The 16219-nt window shown below is 33.5% G+C and overlaps 1 protein-coding gene across 5 annotated transcripts in view; it reads right to left on the bottom strand.

Moving 5' to 3' along the window:
• LOC144972698 (myelin expression factor 2-like) overlaps positions 1-16219 on the bottom strand; it is a 37551-nt gene that overhangs the window by 16855 nt on the left and 4477 nt on the right. For 2 of the 5 annotated variants that reach the window (XR_013645414.1, XM_078914235.1), the window contains exons 2-10: positions 10533-10702; positions 10077-10137; positions 8392-8485; positions 6911-7087; positions 5872-6028; positions 5168-5254; positions 4564-4638; positions 2242-2280; positions 1-129 (exon numbers count right to left, since the gene is read on the bottom strand). The exon at positions 1-129 is cut by the window's left edge and continues 350 nt beyond it. Coding sequence is in view for 2 of the 5 variants with exons in the window: in XM_078914235.1 (XP_078770361.1) it covers positions 1-129; positions 2242-2280; positions 4564-4638; positions 5168-5254; positions 5872-6028; positions 6911-7087; positions 8392-8485; positions 10077-10137; positions 10533-10702 (989 nt within the window). In the remaining 3 variants the exon portion in view is untranslated. Of the gene's footprint in view, positions 130-2241; positions 2281-4563; positions 4639-5167; positions 5255-5871; positions 6029-6910; positions 7088-8391; positions 8486-10076; positions 10138-10370; positions 10484-10532; positions 10703-16219 lie in introns of all 5 variants that reach the window. The other 3 variants (XR_013645412.1, XM_078914236.1, XR_013645413.1) reach the window with 2 other exon arrangements.

A 16219-nucleotide genomic window follows, 5' to 3' on the forward strand; every position in this document is an offset into this window, starting at 1 on the left:
CCATTCCTAATCCTCCTGCTCCACCTGAGCCAGAACCACCCAGACCTGCCATGCCTCCTAAAGCACCCAAGCCAAGGTCAGAGCCACTTCCAAGTAGTCCCAAACCCATCAAGCCACCACCGCCCATATCTGAAATAAAATATGTTATAAAATATGAATAATTATACTGCAGCACAATGATGCAAATGTTGCTGCTTGAAGCTCAAAGAAATAAATAACAATAATAAAATGGAATAGAAGCCTCATTTTAATTTACACATTATCTGTCTTCGTAAATTAAAATGAAGTTTCTATAACATTTTATTGTTATGTAGATACAATGATGTTTTGTTTTTAAGGGTTTTGCGGCACTTGAAACACATTGATATTATTTCAGCACTAGTAAAAAGGAAGAAAATGGTTTAGTAAAAAAAAATATAGATTTACAATTAAAGGCACCCAAGAAAAAGTAAGACAAAGAGGAATGGTTCAAATAGGGAACAGATGTAGATTCTAGGAGCATAATATCAGTGAACATAATTTCAGATCACCTAAAAGTCTCATCCAGGCACCAGCATAGCAATACATAAAAGAGAGATGATATACAAGGGAAAAAAATATCTCCCAAAACTAATATTACACATTTGACTGTTTCCCTCTCAATCAAGGACTCCGGCAAGTGCCAAGACAAAACCAAGTAATCTCATTCCAAGACAAAGACAGAACACAGCACAAAAAACAGATACAGTTTGACATCCTGCAAGCCATGGGAAGTCAAAGACCCCACCCAGAGATACAATGGTCAAAGACCCCACCCAGAGATACAATGACGAAATGAAAACTGTTAATATTATTATCTACATATATATCATCCACAAAATTAGTCGACTCAATGAAATATGCAAACCCGCACTAGTGTTATACATAGAAATGTCATAAATTTTTAAAAATTAATTAAATTAGGATTGAACAAAAAAACAGTACTGGGCTCAAAAAATTAGAATACCACATGTTTGACAATGTTGAACAATATGATTCGTTTGATCTGATCAATGTGTACATTCCTACTTCATTTTATTTCCAGAACTCGCAACATTTGTTTTAATTTTCAAAAATGGCAATTGATATCACTAAAATTTATTCAACCCTAAATTAAAAATGATTGAGCCTCAGCATGAGTTTTAAGATCAATTTTACAAAATCTATGTTTTAAAATAAAACATAGGCTATAAGAATGTGCTTATCAGAATCACATAGAAACTAATAATTTCTATCCCAAAGGCAGCATCTGATCAAATTTTGAAAAAGAAGAGAATTGTTTCAATGATGAGTTACATCTCTTTTTTTTCTTCTTCTGTCTTTTTACTTTATCTGTAATTCTGTCCTTGCCTTTTCTTTAACTCCTTTTGTTTTAAGTTCCAAGAGAGAAGAAATTTATGGTTTAAAAGGTCAGTGTAAGTTGGAATTTTTTTTTTTTTGGATGCGTAATATCCTGCACAAGAACAAAAACAAAACAGTAGAAAGGTAATAACACCCGTAAACAGAAACTAAATGCCAGGAGAAGATGAAGAAGACCATGACCATTTTCTTTGAAGGTTAATCATATATTCACACATAAACTTGGTGAATTGCAAAACATTTAAGAATAGTCATGAGCAAGGGTACATTTAATGATAAATTTGACCTGCTTATTGAACAAATGTGATCTTTGATGTAAATATGATAAAAACGGAGAAATGAATTGGTTATTAAATGTATCTACAAGAAAGGGGGTGTAAAAACCCAATGCAATTTTTTAAAGGAAAAACTACTGACTGAATTACATTCTAAAAAATATTTTCTTATAAGGACGATATGGTCCAGGATTCTGGAACAATACATTTTAAAAAGAAAAAGAAGTTTGTCTATCATCTATTAAAACAAATAGTTTAACTAAACGAAATATATTACAGTAAAATAGTCTAACGCTTTTATAAAAAACAGACTTAATATTTATTTTTTTATATCAATGATGAATTGGTTGATAATAAAAAGAGGTGGCTGGTAGAACAAACATGTATTAACAATCCCAATGACTTTATGATTACATTATAAAAAAGTGAGGGTTGTTAAGCATTGCAATTTTGAAATGTTTAAAAATGAAATTTCATCACAGTAGGCAGGCAGTTGCAGAATAAACAATAGCTGTACAATTAACATGCATGTTTCTGATGTTTTAAATTTTTGGCAATGATCTATATTCTTATAAAAATAAAAACATACCTGAAGGACGATATGGATCAGGATTTGGGTAACTTGCATCTAGGAAAAAAGTACATTTGGTTTTACCATAAATCTTTTTTTTTGTATATCAGCATTTCCTATAGCACAACAAAATAGAGGTAACATGCGACAAAACAGAAATCTCTGCCGAGTAATACAGCGTGTCAGAGACAATCACTAAGCTAAAGCAACATGCAATTTCTATGATTTAACTATATAGATTAAACAATCTTTAAGACCAAGATGTCAACATGTAACGTATTTCAATTTTTTTCTAGGTGGTACACAACTGACGTGTACATATATGCGGGCCTGACATCCAAACTCACTTGTGGGCCTAGGTTAACATTGTTGTAATAGAAAATATTTTGCATCATTTTTTGAGATTTCCATTACAACATGAGCCCATAAGGAATTGGGTTATCAGATGTGCAAATAAGTGCACATTGTACATAAACCAATGTGAAATTTTAATGAATGTCTTCTTCCTTAAAATGCAATAATTATATAAAGTAATAAGATTCTTTTTTTTTAAAGTCGACCTGAGACCATTCCAAAAAGAAGCAATGAAAATCGACAGTCATAACTCTTCCTTAGTGCAATAATAAACAAGTGACAAGATCCTAAAACTACAAATAAATCAACTAGGTGCTGCAAGTCAAATTGAAGAAGTTTGATTTTTTGCCAGTGACTCACAATCAGTGCTACATACATACAACGCTAATAATAACAGTGAACATTGAATACACAGACATCTACAATTTAGTAATGAAGACAATTATTGGACAATTTCTATCTGAAGAAAATTGCCAGAGACAGACCTGAATGGAAATCAGCTGTGGACACCTTAGATTTCAGATTTACCAGCAAGAATTATGGGTTTGGTAGACTTAAGACAAATTTCTATCTGACCTGCTACAAGGTTACAAAAAAATATATTTAAAAAATTAAAACACAAAACATTAAGATCAACCACGGTCGTTTTTCAAAAAAGAAGTGGGCCAAACGGCAACTTAATTATAATATTTCGATTTTTCTTAATTTTTATGATTTAAAGCCAAGTTAAAACAAGAGCAAAACGATGTTATATAAATGAACACTTTATTTGCTTTGTTTTTTCCCCCCCATATATGCATCAATTGATGCTTTGTGAATGTCTTCTCCAAAAGAAGAATTTGATTATTTGTCTTTTTTTTTAATGAATCCAGCAAAGCTATTCTTTGACACATTTCCTATCTCAGCATATTTTCAAAAATCATTTTAAAGAGGGAGGTTTGCAACAATATAGTCACATGCCCTGACATAATAATTAATCCCTGACACATTCATTCATGAAGTAGAAGATCGCTCCCTTCATTTGTTTTTTCCCCTCTTTTGGGTTTTTGTGTGTGGGTGTGTGGGGGTGGGGTGTCTTTTCCTCCTAGATTAACAAATCAGGACAGCCCCAACTTTATGAGGCTGGTTGGCCACTATGAATACTAGATTCTAAATAACAAAATTTCACAAAATGAAGCAAAACACAACAAAAAGCAAATGAACAAGACAATACATTAAGTCTGAAAAACTTGTTTAAAATGAGGAGAAACTGAAGAACTTTAAATCACCTACAAGTTTACAAGCACAAGAGGAAAGGAAAATTATGGTTTCCTCAGCTGAACTGAAGTGCTTCAATAAAGACTGCGATGAGCCAAGCAACAGAATAATGCACATCTTTTTATGAATTGAAAACTATAGAAAAGGCAAAAAGACAAGCAACACCCAAAATTTTTTTTTAAATGATGAAAATGATGGGGGAAAAAATAGAGAAAAAATAATTACTGAATGAAAGGGCCAACTCAAACTTTAACAATAAATGAAAAAAAAAGTGATATGTTTCAGCTGATGTCCGCAAACCCATACTCAGCATATAGTTCTACACTTCACAATAATAATCACAAAAAGAGCAAAATTGTAGAAATGTACGAGTAAATTTTTTAAAATCAAATTAAAATTCTATAAATAAAAAAATAAATAAACCTCTACAGGAGGGACAAAACACAACTAAACAATTCCAGAGAAGCACAAAAACATGTGGCAAAATAAAAGTAACAGAAAGCTGACAAGTCCTTTTCATCATTCCAACATTTGAAAAATTACCCATTCAGAATATATTTTCTTCTTCTCGAATTACAATACATAAGTATCTAAAAGTTAAGAGTGCTTAAAACATTACATGAAATATCTGCCAAAGAACATACACATCAAGCATCATACGCTAAGCCCACTAGTCTCCTGCTAACCTCAAACTATACATGATACATAATAAGACAAGATAGTACTCACTACTTCCCAGTTGATTGACGTTGGTGATAGGAATTCCGCCAGATCCAAGACCCATTCCAATAGATTTCAAACCACCTGAAATTAAAGTTATTCCAATTATGAGCAAATGAAAGAGATCAAAGGTTTCCACAAAAATTCAATTCAAAGTGGAAGTACATAAAGTTGCTTTAGCTGCTCAAGCGGTAAGCAAAACTTTTACAAATACAATAAAAGGTTGAAAAGAAAGTCTGTAAAATCCTAATAATCAAGAATAAGCGATTACATTTATATTTAGCACTATAAACTTGCAATTTGTAAGACTACAATGCTTTCAAATCAAATTAAGAAAGACGTTGTACTTTCCCCTGAAAGCACCATTTATACATAATTTACTATATTAACCAAAGGAGAAGGGTGAAAGAGTACAAGGTAAATTGTAACATTGAACAAGAGCAAAGAGCAAGATTTGAAGAAAAATAGTACAATTCAAAAATATAACCCTGCAGGTTCTTATAGGTGTTTACATGGATGATAAATTCCCAAAGCAAATAATTTTTTCTTAAAATAGATATATTGAAGGAAAAAAGGCCACATCCATATGTAGAGGGGACATATAGGTACTCACTTGGCAATTTAGGCTTATCAGGTTCTGGTCCTTTGTCAATACGAACAATCATGTTTCGATCATAGAGTGTTTGACCATTAAACATTGCTGAACAATATAATTAAGGAATAATCATGCTTAAATATTCTGTCCTACAATTTAAAAATATACCACAAAAGAGCTTTGAATGCAGGTTACTGCAGAAATATTCTGATCTAAATCTATATCTTAGTGACTATTACTAATATGATTTCATTTCAACATTAAAAAGGATTGAAACAGCCTATCATTCTAGCATATTTTTTCCCCTTTTATCTGGATCATTGGACAAAGTGGGCTGGTAGACTTATAGTGACTATAACATGCCATATGGTTCAGTACAAAATATGTGCACCTCTAACTCAACTTGAGCCATCGTCAAACAGCCAGTCAGACATGGTGGGGGTAAAACATTGTTATGTTGCTGTTACCTGTCTTTTACAACCTTTTGAATAATTATCCTTTATGCTTGCTATTGGCAGAATTGACTGAAAAAAGAAAACTATCTAGAAATTGCTGGAGTCATTTATTCAATCAATGGTGTGCATCTGCAAATTATACACATCCCTGAAATCAAAACAATTCTATATATAAGATTTCACACATGCTCCCAGTACCAAACAAAAGTCCATGAAACTTTACCAACACATGGTAACGAATTAAGAAGAGTGTAATAGAAAGGATACACACAGCTTGAACAGCTTCAATTGGATATTCAAACACAACAATCCCCATTCCTCTGGACTTGCCAGTATTTTTATCTTCTTTGATTTCTGCCTTAATTACATTTCCAGCCAGTTTGAAGACGTCTTTTAATTTCCACCATGTCACCTTGTAGTCAAGCTGTTGTATGAAGAAAATATCAAACAAAAATGAAAAGCTTCATTTCAAGCAAAGGCAAAATGGAATGCGTATGATTTCATTGTACATAGAATTCAGGATCAACACGCACAAAATTTCTGTACAGCATAAAACAGGTAAATCGAAGAATAGAAAGTGATATTAAATTAATCTTCCCATATGTCTAGTTGGAGACAACGCTTTTAAAAAAAAAAAAAGAAAAAAAAGAAAAGAAAGAAAATGAAAAATTCAAACCATACCAACCTGCTATCATGACTAAGCATTACACCACACTGACAAAACAATGTAAATTCCCAAAACAAACTGCTGTTACCAGTTTGTAGATGACATGAATAAAATCAATAGGTGAAAGCATATACATCAATCAGATTGTTGCTGTTTTCTTCCTCAACCACTCTCAATTGCTTTTTGGGCCAGCAAAACAATTGACAAAATCTTCTGGTATTTTTAATTGAGACAATCGAAATTAAGGTTTGAAAGGAGAGGTCAGTGGTGAATCAAAAAATCAAATGGCTGTTCTATGTCATGGTCGAGAAAATTATGAGTTAACATTTTGTAGACGCCTAAACGTAGAACTTGTTAGCTCAACTGGCGTGAAGAAAGCAACTTTAACTTAGATTTGTGAAGAGGGAGGAAGGACAGTGAGTCACCACACTAAAAAAAAAAAAAAGACAGACGGGGTGGAGCATGTGGCTACTTTCCTTTATTAAAACTAGCAAAATTTTCTGTCTTTCTTTTTTAAAAGGAATAAAATTGGGGGATCAAAGCTCTGATTGTAGTGGAAGGATTTATAAGTCTGAAGAATATTTAGAAAAAGAGAAGATAAAAATGTTGAGGCATATCATTAACTGCAAAAGAACTTACATTGGCCACAAATACTGTATTGGTGATAGGTCCTTCAATACCCAATTGAAGAAGAATCTGTGGGTTAACATTAGAAGCACCCATGGACGAGACACCAGGACCCATCCTTGGATCCATACCACCACGGTCTCGCATATTTTGTGACTGCATAAATTCTTGCCTATCCTTGTCCCTTTCCTGAATCCAACAAAAAGATAGAAAGCTGTATACTGATAAATATGAGAGAGAGAGAGAGAGAGAGAGAGAGAGAGAGAGAGAGAGAGAGAGAGAGAGAGAGAGAGAGAGAGAGAGAGAGAGAGAGGAGGAGAGAGAGAGAGAGAGAGAGAGAGAGAGAGAGAGAGGAGAGAGAGAGAGAGAGAGAGAGAGGGGAGAGAGAGAGAGAGAGAGAGAGAGAGAGAGAGAGAGGGAGAGGAAGAGAGAGAGAGGGAAGAGAGAGAGGAGGAGAGAGAGGGAGGAGAGAGGAGGAGAGAGAGGAGAGAGGAGAGAGAGAGAGAGAGAGAGAGAGGAGAGAGAGGAGAGAGAGAGAGAGAGAGAGAGAGAGAGAGAGAGAGAGAGAGAGAGAGAGAGAGAGAGAGAGAGAGAAGAGAGAGAGAGAGAGAGAGAGAGAGAGAGAGAGAGAGAGAGAGAGAGAGAGAGAGAGAGAGAGAGAGAGAGAGAGAGAGAGAGAGAGAGAGAGAGAGAGAGAGAGAGAGAGAGAGAGAGTGTGTGTGTGTGTGTGTGTGTGTGTGTGGACACGGCATGTCCTTGAAAACTATTAACATTCTTAACCAATTGACTGCTCTCTATGTCTGCAAACGGTCTCCATTTTGACCACTGACCACTCAGTGTCTGCAAATGGTTGAGATCGCCCTGTGCCATAATAATAATAATAACAATAACTCATCCATCTAGGAAAGAAAATTCATTTTATTACAAAAACATCTGGGAAACTTAATTCTCACTGACACTAATGGTCACTATAACATCATATGATTTTGTTTCTTAATAAGCATAAAAAATTATTGAATGAATTGGATTCTTAAGATGGGATGAAATTTCAGAAAATATCAATTATCAGAATGATCACTGGTCAAACAGAGTGAAATGTATGATAAATAATTGTTTCATTTTTACCAAATGATAACAATGAAAGAAAAGATAGAAATGATCTATCAGAAAATATAAAGGTTTAGTACTCAGAAATGTCGATGAGGAGCTTAAGCAAACATAAGTGAGTAAAAATGATTTGCAAAAACTCCAGTTTTTAAGAGACCTTTTAGTGAGTCAAATTTTAAGTGAGCAGTCAAGTGTTTAAAATTTGATGGACTAAATCATCGTCACAAGTTTGAGAAAAAAAATTGTAAAAAGAAAAAAGATACAGGATTCTTTACTTAGACAGTGTGGAAGAATGTTTCCTCTCTAAATGGCTATTGCAAACCATATATTTAAAAAATTCTAATTAAATTATCAACACATCAAAAGCTTTAAAAAAATGTCATTACCTCTCTAATAGTGATAGCTCTGTCTTTGATTTTATACTGGTGATAATCTTCAATAGCCTTTTTTGCATGCTGGGGATCTTTGAATTCAACAACTCTGTGAAGAGAGATTTAAAATATATAGAATGTGCATTAAGTCTGCAAAAATAACTGTATATAATGCATGTCCGATTCGTAGTTCAAGGTAACCCAAGTACTCTTTTTAAGTAATCATCAACAAGTCTTAAATTATTAATGAAGAAAAATATATAGCTGATTGCCACTCAAACAGTATTACAACTCCAATTTTAAAAATCAGGATTTTAACATAAAATCAATTTTTTTTCCAAAGCTTACAGAAGTACAATGCAGCCAAAAAACAATTTTTTAAAAACAACAATTATAAATCGTTTTCAAAATCTTATATTTTTATTTACACCCAAGGAATGAAATATATGCGGGGAGGGAAAGGGTATTGCAAACAGTCACTCATCTTTTCTTTAAATTATTATATTTACTATACAATTATTATTATTGTAAAAAATTTAACATGGGCCGTATGAAACAAATCTAACCCCCAAACCTATCTTTATTTTTTAAAGAATAGATTCAGTTATCAACCTTGATCATTAAAATGATTGTAGCAATAGGAAATAAAGATCTTTGTAGAGAAATCCAATAGAAATATGCTTTAAATAGCCCTTAATGACTCTCAGGTAAGAGATTTTATTCATACTAACAAAATTAAATTATCAACAAGAAATAATTTATTTTAACACACACAAAAATTTAAAAAAACAAAAAAAATAGGATTTTTAAAATCCTGGCAAGATCATCAAACCCTTAATAAACTAGATAATCCTGGGAAAAAAAGGGGAGGTGGCAGCTCTGGGTTCATGTATAAAATGTGCAACAAATAGTCTTTAAAAAATAATCGGCCATTCCTTTTATTTTTGAAATTTTCTGAAAACAGCCAACGATTTTTAACACTACGACTTGTCTGCTCTACATCAAAGATAAGTGTTGATGAGGTCGCATTTGAATATTTACTAAAATAATAATTATATACGCCATTACAATTTGACTTCTCAGAAAGTCGATATAAATAGGAAATCAAATATGTATAAAAATATACAATTACGACTTTTAATTATTAAGGACAATTTAGATATGCCCTCGTCAATTTATTGAAGTGGTTGGAATCAAAATGGGTTTCTCTCACTATATTCACAAAGTATTCTGATAGTCACGAAAAACACTTTTTGATTTTCTGGCACCTGGTTAACATAGACATAATACTGTTTTGGGGCAGTGGGTCACATATCTCATCATAATCATCTTACTTTTTAAATTAAAAATTGTTTTCTAATAAAGAGGAAAATTGAGCTTTCAATACTAAGTCTGTGAAGTGAATTTTTTCTTTTCCCTGCAAAGAGATTAACAATTTAGCTTAGTAAAGATCGAAAGAAAAATAAGGGATTTTCAAAAATCACGACTATACATGAGCTTGTTAGTTATGATTTCCATTGTAATTTTTTCTAGGGTAAGCAAATAAGCTCTTGCCTTTTAAATAAGGAGTTTGCAATTAGAATACCAATGAAGACAATGGATTTTTTCCAATACAATTTCAACTTTCGAGGCATTGTCCTGCTTAGCACTCAGGTGGATCTTTAAATAGATGAATCAGTGAAAAATAAAAAGGTACTTACGCAACACCTCTTGATTTTCCATCAGGGGTCTCTAGAAGCTCAACATAGGACACATCTCCAACTGAACAAAGTGAAAGGAAAAGAAAAAAAAAGAAAAGAAAAGAAAATCAAACAATAAAATACAATTGTCAGGAAAAAGCATGTTAAATACAAAGCGAAAAAATGCAAGTGTGTTACAGATAAGTACTTATTGTGCAATTAACATGTTTCCTATTGCACATCAAGCAAACCAATTTATAAAAGAAACTCAATTCAAGCGTGATAAACAGCTTCAATGAACACATAAGGACTCACTCTCTGTTCTGAACAAATCCTTCAATTCCTGCCACCTCACTCCATATGAAATGTTTCGAATCACTACCCGCCTTCCTCCTCGGAAGGGCCTTTTGGGGCGATCACGTTGGTTTCTAGAGGAAAATAATTATGACAATAGTATCAGTGAATATATAGACTCACTCTCTTTTCTGAACAAATCCTTCAATTCCTGCCACCTCACTTCATATGGAATGTTTCGAACGACTACCCGCCTTCCTCCCATGAAGGGCCTTGCCGGGCGGTCATGTCTGTTTCTACGAGGGGATCTTGAACGTGATCTCTCTCTTTTTACTGGTGACCTGGAACGGGCTCTAAAATGAAGAATAAAATGGTATGTATGAAAATAATAGCAAAACTGAATTCTTTTTAAAATAAATAAAAACGGTCATTTATTCGACTTTGTTTTCAGTGGTCCACCAGTCTATTACTTACACGACATTTAGAAATGGAGTCATGTGACAATGCCCAACAAAGCATGTCTAGTCACATAAATGCAAATACAAATGGAGACCCCAACGATTAAAAAATAATAATCATGAGCTCCCTGGAGGCTCATGGCCTTAGTCAGACAAACAGCTGAACACTCATCTAAATACCCCAATTATGCATAAAATGGTGAAGTTTTTAAACTTATGGGTTCTAGCGCTTTTAACTTTTACTTTGGTAAAAATTTCTATAGTCCGTTACACAACCTGTGTGCACGCGTTGAAGTGGATATCTTCACGACCTTCTGATGGATTTTAATGATAAATGGCTCGAACACTCAAATTGTTAGTGACATCAAGCCATTTTTTTTTTTGCATCGGTTACAGTATCATACTTTAGAATTTTTCTTCTTTACGGTATATAAAACAAAAGGGTCTGGGATGAGTGAACATTTTGATGTTATACACAGTGAAATCTTTTGTGATATAACGATCGCTAAACTCTCCCACAGGCATGACCAGGGGTTTCCATTTTACGAGATTCATGTGCACACTATTATTGCCATCTTGAGTTCAAAATCACACAGCAAAATGTACACTTTGTAAACGCTTGACATAAACAATTGTTACAATTTAATATTTGAAAGCCAGAGGCGTAGTTTCCCGTTGTAAACTCTACATTCATAAAAACTGATAAAAAATATGTATTAAATATGCACAGAGGAAAATTTACAATTATCTCTCCAGAGAGGTGAAGCGTGGAATTCTTTTTCATGGAATGAGGCAAATAGCAGTATGGCTTACAACCAGGAGCTCATAGGGGAAGGGTCAAATTAATAAATGTTTATGTCATCTTAATTATGCATCTCTTGTATTTGAAAACTGCGATTGGTTTGAAAGATTATACTGTACAAAAGATACATGGAATCTGGTGTTAAAGAAGTTTACATTCAATGATATTTCATATTAATACATTCAAAGCGCCCCTCCCCCTCCAGCGAACATAATTCAAGAATGGCGATCACGTAGCATAATCGATGGGTGATCAGTGGGATTTCGTGACATGTCTTGTCCGACCTTTATTAGATGTCTTGCTCAACAGGTGGTCGGGTGTTATGCCTTTGTGAAAGGCATTTCTCCTCATCCTGTCGGAGATGGGCGTAAAAATTTGAAGACCCCCCTGTTTTTTAACATTTATGTCTTTGTCCGAAAAATGTATAAACGTCTAACAGACTGCTTGTGTCATCCAATGTATTATTTGGCCATTGCCTACTAGGAAAGAGATATCGTATAACACTGCCTGTTTTCAAGGCTGTGAAGTACTAGATAAGTGCTATCTATAATTAAACTTTCAAACAACCCAAAATTATTTTGTAAGCTACGCCACTGAATGCAACTTTGTTGCCACAGGAAAGAATCAACACACCATTACTAAACATTTTAAAGTTTGAGTCATCTTTTTGCAAACGATAAAAAGATCACAGGAATTCGTCATTGTGAGAAAACCGTTTGGTCAATCATTATCGGTATTCAAAATTCGTAATGTCACTTAAAATATAAGCCTGCATGCAAAAAATCATGGCTCCACATTTCGTAACTTAGGAGGAATTTGCAATATTCCATGCACATGGGACCTAGAACTATAGAAATATTTTTCTGATGAGAATCTACTCTTAAAAATGGAAATGGATGGTGACAAAGTGAAAACAGCATTGATTTTGTGACCAGGGCATTCACAATCAAATGATCAAAATAGGGAGCTTTAGTGTAGGATTGCTGTTACAGTCGAAAAGTCAAGGATATCACAACATCTTGATTACTAGGGAGTTTAACAGAAATTCTAAATGTAACTCGCACACTTGAAACCAATGTCATATGGAAGAGCTGGCAACACTGATTACAAAACAGTTTGAATTTTGTTTCCATCTTGATTAGAAATGCAATTAAGACAGTTCAAAGTCTGAAATTTCAGACTGATTTTTACCCCAAAATTTCCATTAGAAAGTTGTGACCGAAATCGTGTGCTGTCAATAAAAAAAACGGTTCTTATTATATATTGTAAACCAAAATGTTTGTCTTATCGAGGACAATGCATTTACATTAATAAAGAAGAAGATAAACATTTCAAAAGAACACATTATTACATAATATGACGCAAATGTTACATAATTAAAAACTCAGCAAGACGGAGGAAACAATTTGCTATATCATTTTTGGATTTATCCCCAATATCTCACTGAAACAATTGCAAATAATTCCCCTCTCATACCCATAGAGAACTAAAAAGTTTGAGAGTATTTAAATGAAAGATATAAACATGTTGCGTAATGCCATACTGAGTTTATTTTTACCTCTGGCAATTTAATTGCATACAAATAAAATGGAAGATTGAAAAAGGTTCAAATAAATTGAAAAAGATTCCCTATTTTAATTAGAAGGAAAGCTCCGGCTTTTAATACTTTACCCCCCCCCCCCCCCCTTTTCTCTCTCAATGTGTGGGGGTGTCAAAATTTATAACTAATAGAACTTCTTACATAATAATTATTCAGGCTAAGGCCTTTAGAATATAGATACAAATGATAACAAACATATCTAATGGGAAAGAAACTTGATAGCAAAATAAAATAAAATTAAAACAAGTGGTATTTTTACAATATCGATAATATTATCGGATTTCACAAAGAGAAGAAATATGAACTTTTAAAACAAAAACTATAAAAAGCCCATAAAAATAGTTGGAAATTATGTATTCAAAATAAAAACATAGTAAATAATAGTATTGAAAATATTATGGACTAAATATACAATAATACATAACTAAATTTTAAATATCGAATATCGATATAGTTGGGCAGCCATGATGAGAAGATAATGTAAAGATGGCATTTCGGCGCAGAGTTAAAAAGTGTCTGCGCATAGATATAGAGCCCTGAAATTTGGCATGAATAAAGTTTAGATATTCTAAAAACAAGCGGTTTTCACGCTGTAAAAAAAAAAATTATGCATTTGAAAATTGCCAAATTTCAACTTCATATAACTTCTGGAATTTTTAATGGATTTTTCCTTAATTTAAAAGGAAATTGAAAAACAAAAATAATGAGACCAAAATATCTGCGATATTCCTCTTTATAACGAAGTTATGAATCCTTAATTGAACCCCCCAAAACGCGAAAGGCAATTTACAGTCACAACTTTCCTATGGGCGAGTTGGGTCACAATTTGACTACCACTGCCTATGATTACGACAGGTCATTTTGACGTTCTATAACTTTTAAAAAAATTTCATTGGTTGCCTGCAAACTGAAGCAATACTAACATTAATGCATTATCTTTTTAATATGGACTATTCCAATGCTGAGGGATGAAAGGATAAATATATAAAGGGCATTATTTCTTAGGGGTTGAAGATCGCGGTGAATTTACCCAACTTTACCCTATTTGCAGGCACTTAAATGGAAATTCAGTGTTCAAATTACAGTATAAAATTTGGTTTACTATGATGCAGTATATCATCCCATTGAAAAAAAAACCATTTGAATTTTGTCTCTAGGTTATATAGAAGCAAAGTTATTCAAATTTTTAGACCTTAAAAATCAACGGCACGTGATTTAAGCCACATCTTTCCAATGGTAATTTTGGGGTAAAAATCAGTCTGAAATTTCAAACTTTGTGAACTGCTGTAACTACATTTCTAATCGAGATGGAAACAAAATGCAAACTGTAATCAGTGTTGTCAGCTCTTTCATAAGACATTGTTTTTAATTTCAAGTGTGTGAGTTTTATTTTTTTTAGGCTGTCATCATCCCCAGACTCCTATCTGAGGATAACAAAAATTCATTATTCCCAGACACATATTTGAAACTCCGCTCTTTTAAACAATTATCCACATTCAGGAATATGGAATATTTCCAAATGCACATAGAAATAAGGAAGTTAATAAAATATCTATAAAAACATAAAATTAACCAACATTAAATCAGTTGTTACTACATATACACAATATGCGTCGACTTCAAAGTAGGTGTCATGGCTGAATGGTTTAGTCGTTTGCCCTGAAAGTTTTACCAGAATCGACATTGTGGGTTCGAATCCTAGTTCCGCCACTTTTTTTTTATAATTCCGTCTTCTTTTTACAGAACGTTGCAAGGGATAAATGTCCCATCCACCCTCTCCCCACCTCTTTTTTTTTTTTTTTTTGCGAGTCTATTCTTTTCTCCTTTTTGTTTGGCCTTTTGTTCCGTTTCTGAGCATCAATTTCTTAAAATTGTTTTTATTAAAAAAAAAATATTATTGTTTGTTTTCTTTCCTCCTCTATCTGACTATTCGGTTGCTCTCTGAATATTTCTGTTTGTTTGCTTTTTAATTATTCATTCTTTTTAGACACTTTTTGAGATCGGAGTGGGGATGAATATGACAATTTGCTGGAAACTAGAAAGGAACCAAGAGATAGAGAGAGAGAGAGAGAGAGAGAGAGAGAGAGAGAGAGAGAGAGAGAGAGAGAGAGAGAGAGAGAGAGAGAAAGAGAGAGAGAGTTAGTTATAAAAAAAAAAGAGGTGGGGGGAGGATGGATGGGTCATTTATCCCTTTCAATATTCTGTAAAAAGAAGACGGAATTTATTTGTTTATTTTTAAAAAAAGTGGCGGAACGAGGATTTGAACCTCAACGTCTATTCTGGTAAAACATCCGGGGCAGACGACTAAACCATTCGGCCATGACACCTACTTTGAAGTCGACGCATATTCTGTATAGGTAGGCCCCCTTATGTAGTAACAACTGATAACTGATTTAAAATGTTGGTTAATTTTATGTTTTTATAGATATTTTATTAACTTTACTTATTTCTGTGTGCATTTGGAAACATTCCATATTCTGGAGTGTGGATAATTGTTTAAAAGAGCGGCGTTTCAAATATGTGTCTGGGGATAACGAAATTTCATTATCCCCAGACAGGTGTCTGAGTCTGGGGATAATGACAGCCTTTTTAACTTTATCCAATTCTGTTGTAAATAAAGGCTGCGGTTATTCAGAGTCGACTCTGAATAACTTTCTCCGGTTATTCAGAGTCGACTCTGAATAACTGTCTACGGTTATTCAGAGTCGACGAGTCCACTCTGAATAACTGTAGACAGTTATGAGTGATGAACTTCCAGTTACCAACCACACGGTTTTTCTGTTTGTTTTTTTTCTTCTCTCCCACCTCTGTTTAACCCTACGGGAAAAAATCGTTTTACTTTTTCGTATTTTCTTGTCTCTTCTGTCATGGCAGTTTTTTGCATCGGTGATTTGCATTGCGGCCGCAAAATTTGCAATTTTTTGCAAATTGTCGAGATTTTGCAACAAAAAAAAAGAAATATTTTAAAAAATATAGCGGGGACCAGTGATGATAATCTTCCGCGGATTTC

Source organism: Berghia stephanieae, chromosome 5 (assembly GCF_034508935.2).
Source record: "Berghia stephanieae isolate SIO BIC M18660-M18661 chromosome 5, UCSD_Bste_1.3, whole genome shotgun sequence".
Lineage (NCBI taxonomy): Eukaryota > Metazoa > Mollusca > Gastropoda > Nudibranchia > Aeolidiidae > Berghia > Berghia stephanieae.